Genomic DNA, 6,293 nt, shown 5'->3' with positions numbered 1-6,293 from the left:
GTTCATCATGTATCATATTCATGTTTTTGCCTTCACAGAGGCTTCATTGGGAATCTACAGAAAGAGAAGCATAATATAAAAACACTTGTAGAAGTAGAGCACATAACCCATATAAAAGTAACGGAAACACTAAAGAAATTAACAATCTCATGAAGGGTAGTGTAATCTATATACATCATATAGAAACAGAAAATTAGAAAACTTACTGAATGCATGTATGACATTTTCAGCTGAAGGTGATGTGAAGATATATCAACGGTGTCTTTATTGCAACAACGGAGAGATGGGGATCCAACAGCTTCTACTCCAGTCGAACCTGTCCTCTTCCGTTCATTTGTACGACACCATCTTCTCTGGTGGGTCATATTCAGGAAAGTTTTAAGTACCTACTATTACTGTCTTTACTTTGTTTATATCATGTAATATCTCTTAAGTTGCACACGCTAACATCATTTATCACATTAGACATTACTTGCCACACACAAAATTAGGAAATGCACATTAGTCATCGAAGTCCTCCCTTAGTTGTTGTTTCAGACATGTTTCTCTGTGGTCACTTCCATGTTTGATAAGGTGTTAGTGTATTGGGGAGAAGATACTGTGAGAATACCAGGTTGGATAACCTGAAGAGGAAAAATTCTTAAAATCACTTACGTTGAAATAAATTGTCAGTTCCTCCTTAACATTTCAAAGCAGCTTGGTTTCAGTAACGTACTAAACGTTTCCCTTTAGCGTCCCACCCTGTTTAGTACAACAATCAGATGTTAAAGAAGAATTAACCAGATGGTCTACTGGAAGAAAAATGAGTAATAATTCTTTAGATACACTACCGAGATTTTATACATACTGAAGAATTTCATTCATTGCTTTTTTAGATATAAGCATGCATCGCCCAGCTCTCATACTGCCCTCGTATCAGCCTAGCACAAAATTGGAAATTACTGGAACATTATGAGTGCAACAACTATTATTCAGGTAAACAACTCATATGGTGACAATTTGTCTAATTTACCAACTGCCCTACACACACACAAAAAAAAAAAACGAAAACCTGTACCCCGCTGCTCATCAATCATTCCAAATGAATATATAAATCATATATGATGTATGAGCAAAGTTCTTATTAGAGATATAAGATGTACAATAATTTCATATCGCATACAATATCTAAATCGTAGAACTGACTGGCTAGTCTTATTATAAACTATAAAGCTGATAATTCATATACTTTACCTGTGGACAAGTCAATAGGTTCGAATCCTGGTTGCGGCAGTCGGTCCATTGTCAACCCAGCTTGTCATCCTATACCTAGGGGTTGGTTCATAAACCGGTCACCTGGATTATGCTAGGATATATTCCATATTTTTGGGAGCAGGGGGCTGGAAATCCTCCCCTCTCATTTTTCTTTTTTTTTTATATTCCAAAAGAAGGAACAGAGAGGGGGGCAAGGTGAGGATATTCCCTTAAAGGCCTAGCCCTCTGTTCTTTACGCTACCTCGCTAACGCGGGAAATGGCGAATAGTATGAAACAAAGAATATATATATATATATATATATATATATATATATATATATATATATATATTTATATATATATATATATATATATATATATATATATATATATATTTTTTTTTTTTTTCTTTTTTCTTTCTTTTTTTATACTTTGTCGCTGTCTCCCGCGTTTGCGAGGTAGCGCAAGGAAACAGACGAAAGAAATGGCCCCACCCCCCCCCCCCCCATACACATGTACATACACACGTCCACACACGCAAATATACATACCTACACAGCTTTCCATGGTTTACCCCAGACGCTTCACATGCCCCGACTCAATCCACTGACAGCACGTCAACCCCTGTATACCACATCGCTCCAATTCACTCTATTCTTTGCCCTCCTTTCACCCTCCTGCATGTTCAGGCCCCGATCACACAAAATCTTTTTCACTCCATCTTTCCACCTCCAATTTGGTCTCCCTCTTCTCCTCGTTCCCTCCACCTCCGACACATATATCCTCTTGGTCAATCTTTCCTCACTCATTCTCTCCATGTGCCCAAACCATTTCAAAACACCCTCTTCTGCTCTCTCAACCACGCACTTTTTATTTCCACACATCTCTCTTACCCTTACGTTACTTACTCGATCAAACCACCTCACACCACACATTTTCCTCAAACATCTCATTTCCAGCACGTCCATCCTCCTGCGCACAACTCTATCCATAGCCCACGCCTCGCAACCATACAACATTGTTGGAATCACTATTCCTTCAAACATACCCATTTTTGCTTTCCGAGATAATGTTCTCGACTTCCACACATTTTTCAAGGCTCCCAAAATTTTCGCCCCCTCCCCCACCCTATGATCCACTTCCGCTTCCATGGTTCCATCCGCTGACAGATCCACTCCCAGATATCTAAAACACTTCACTTCCTCCAGTTTTTCTCCATTCAAACTCACCTCCCAATTGACTTGACCCTCAACCCTACTGTACCTAATAACCTTGCTCTTATTCACATTTACTCTTAACTTTCTTCTTCCACACACTTTACCAAACTCAGTCACCAGCTTCTGCAGTTTCTCACATGAATCAGCCACCAGCGCTGTATCATCAGCGAACAACAACTGACTCACTTCCCAAGCTCTCTCATCCCCAACAGACTTCATACTTGCCCCTCTTTCCAGGACTCTTGCATTTACCTCCCTAACAACCCCATCCATAAACAAATTAAACAACCATGGAGACATCACACACCCCTGCCGGAAACCTACATTCACTGAGAACCAATCACTTTCCTCTCTTCCTACACGTACACATGCCTTACATCCTCGATAAAAACTTTTCACTGCTTCTAACAACTTGCCTCCCACACCATATATTCTTAATACCTTCCACAGAGCATCTCTATCAACTCTATCATATGCCTTCTCCAGATCCATAAATGCTACATACAAATATATATATATATATATATATATATATATATATATATATATATATATATATATATATATATATATATATATATATATGTTGGAAAGGATCACAATTTTGCACGTGATCAAGATATTCCTATGGACACGAAAAGTTCCCAAGTGCACTTTCGTGTAATAATCACATCATCAAGGTAGACACAAGAGTGTGATATAACAGTCAGTTGATATACATCGAAGAGACGAAACTAGGACGCCATTTGGTAAACATGTGATTCTCCAAAACATGCAGCGAGCATTCATAAACTTATCATTTTGCAAATCTGATCAACAATAAAGTTATCTAATTTGTATAGACCATCACTAATATTAAGATTATAATTCTTTGTGTATTTCATAATAGAAGATTCAATGATATTTCTCTTGGTAATAGAGTTAGAGTTAATAACTAAGATGGCGTTACTCCACTCAATACAATGATCATAGGTTTTAACATGATTAAACAAGGCTTTTGATTCTTGTCCCGTTCTTATACTATATTTATGTTGCTTAAGTCTAACAGAAAGATCCTTACCAGTCTGACCAACATATAATTTACCACAATTTCCACAAGGCACTTTATAGATGCAACCAAGAGAATTTTTTGGTGAATTCCTGATAAAGATATTCTTTATCATGAAATTTGAAAATGGTAACATACCATTATTTTCATTATCTACAGTAAATTTGATGGAAGGTACTAAATTGTTAAGTAAGGGGAGAAATATTTGTAAATTTTCATTTGTTGGCCAAACACATAGACCATCATCAGCATGATCCATAGACAAGGAAACAAGTTTAAGTTTAGCATATGCAGAAAACCCACCAATGTATGCTCATATATCCATTATCGCTCCTCTCAACATGACAGAGTTAAATTGTCATCATTTCAATCTATGTTCCTTAGGGCATTACGTATTTGCAGTCCAGAGTTTATTGATGATTAGTTTGAGAAGAGATATTCTATTGGATCTAAGTTAAAGTACCCTAGATCTTTCATTGATAAATCCCTTAAGTTGGCAAAGATATCATTTTATAGAGTTGAGCCCAAACCTCCCATTGACACGAAGAATCTTTTAGTTCTCCCTTTTAATAACAATTTCACTTTGCTTCCCATGTTGCTTAAATCCTTTAATGTAAATGTTGCCTTTAGCAAAAATGATACTATAAAGAATATCTTAATCGGGAATTCACCAGAAAATTCTATTGGATGCAACTGTAAAGTGCCTTGTGGATATTGTGATAAATTATATGTTGGTCAGAATGGTAAGGATCTTTCTGTAGACTTAAGCAACATAGATATAGCATAAGAACGGGACAAGAATCAAATGCCTTGTTTAATCATGTTAAAAACTATGATCATTGTATTGACTGGAGTAACGCCATCTCAGTTATTAACGCTAAGTCTCTTACCAAGACAAATACCACTGAATCTTCTATTATTAAACACACAAAGAATAATAATCTTAATGTTAGTGATGGTCTATACAAATTAGATTACTTTATTGTTGATAAGATTTGTATAATGATATGTTTATGAACGCTCGTTGTATGTTTTGGACAATCACATGTTTACCAAATGGTGTCCAAGCTTCGTCTCTTCAATGTATATCAAATGACTATTATATTTCTCTCTTGTGTCTCCGTTGATTATATGATTATTACACGAAACTGCGCTTGGGAACTTTTCGTGTTTCATTTTCCACCTGGACTCATAGCATTATCTTGATCACGCGCAAAATTGTGATCCTTTCCGATATATATATATATATATATATATATATATATATATATATATATATATATATATATATATATATATTTTTTTTTTTTTTTTATACTTTGTCGCTGTCTCCCGCATTTGCGAGGTAGCGCAAGGAAACAGACGAAAGAAATGGCCCAACCCCCCCCCCCCCCATACACATGTACATACACACGTCCACACACGCAAATATATATACCTACACAGCTTTTCATGGTTTACCCCAGACGCTTCACATGCCTTGATTCAATCCACTGACAGCACGTCAACCCCTGTATACCACATCGCTCCAATTCACTCTATTCCTTGCCCTCCTTTCACCCTCCTGCATGTTCAGGCCCCGATCACACAAAATCTTTTTCACTCCATCTTTCCACCTACAATTTGGTCTCCCTCTTCTCCTCGTTCCCTCCACCTCCGACACATATATCCTCTTGGTCAATCTTTCCTCATTCATTCTCTCCATGTGCCCAAACCATTTCAAAACACCCTCTTCTGCTCTCTCAACCACGCTCTTTTTATTTCCACACATCTCTCTTACCCTTACGTTACTTACTCGATCAAACCACCTCACACCACACATTTTCCTCAAACATCTCATTTCCAGCACGTCCATCCTCCTGCGCACAACTCTATCCATAGCCCACGCCTCGCAACCATACAACATTGTTGGAACCACTATTCCTTCAAACATACCCATTTTTGCTTTCCGAGATAATGTTCTCGACTTCCACACATTTTTCAAGGCTCCCAAAATTTTCGCCCCCTCCCCCACCCTATGATCCACTTCCGCTTCCATGGTTCCATCCGCTGACAGATCCACTCCCAGATATCTAAAACACTTCACTTCCTCCAGTTTTTCTCCATTCAAACTCACCTCCCAATTGACTTGACCCGCAACCCTACTGTACCTAATAACCTTGCTCTTATTCACATTTACTCTTAACTTTCTTCTTCCACACACTTTACCAAACTCAGTCACCAGCTTCTGCAGTTTCTCACATGAATCAGCCACCAGCGCTGTATCATCAGCGAACAACAACTGACTCACTTCCCAAGCTCTCTCATCCCCAACAGACTTCATACTTGCCCCTCTTTCCAGGACTCTTGCATTTACCTCCCTAACAACCCCATCCATAAACAAATTAAACAACCATGGAGACATCACACACCCCTGCCGCAAACCTACATTCACTGAGAACCAATCACTTTCCTCTCTTCCTACACGTACACATGCCTTACATCCTCGATAAAAACTTTTCACTGCTTCTAACAACTTGCCTCCCACACCATATATTCTTAATACCTTCCACAGAGCATCTCTATCAACTCTATCATATGCCTTCTCCAGATCCATAAATGCTACATACAAATCCATTTGCTTTTCTAAGTATTTCTCACATACATTCTTCAAAGCAAACACCCGATCCACACATCCTCTACCACTTCTGAAACCGCACTGCTCTTCCCCAATCTGATATATATATATATATATATATATATATATATATATATATATATATATATGTTTTTCTTTGTCGCTGTCTCCCGCGTT

The 6,293-nt window shown here is 37.9% G+C and overlaps 1 protein-coding gene across 1 annotated transcript in view; it reads left to right on the top strand.

Moving 5' to 3' along the window:
* The first annotated feature begins 253 nt into the window (after positions 1-253).
* Positions 254-6,293, top strand: part of LOC139753083 (glutamate receptor ionotropic, kainate 4-like) — a 175,927-nt gene continuing 169,887 nt past the window's right edge. The window contains exon 1 of the mRNA XM_071669169.1: positions 254-356. Coding sequence (XP_071525270.1) covers positions 284-356 — 73 coding nt within the window. The 5' untranslated portion in view covers positions 254-283. The remainder of the gene's footprint in view (positions 357-6,293) is intronic.

The sequence above is a fragment of the Panulirus ornatus genome, chromosome 14, assembly GCF_036320965.1.
Source record: "Panulirus ornatus isolate Po-2019 chromosome 14, ASM3632096v1, whole genome shotgun sequence".
NCBI lineage: Eukaryota > Metazoa > Arthropoda > Malacostraca > Decapoda > Palinuridae > Panulirus > Panulirus ornatus.
Note: the sequence above shows the minus strand (reverse complement) of the source record. Positions and strands in the feature narration are given on the sequence as shown.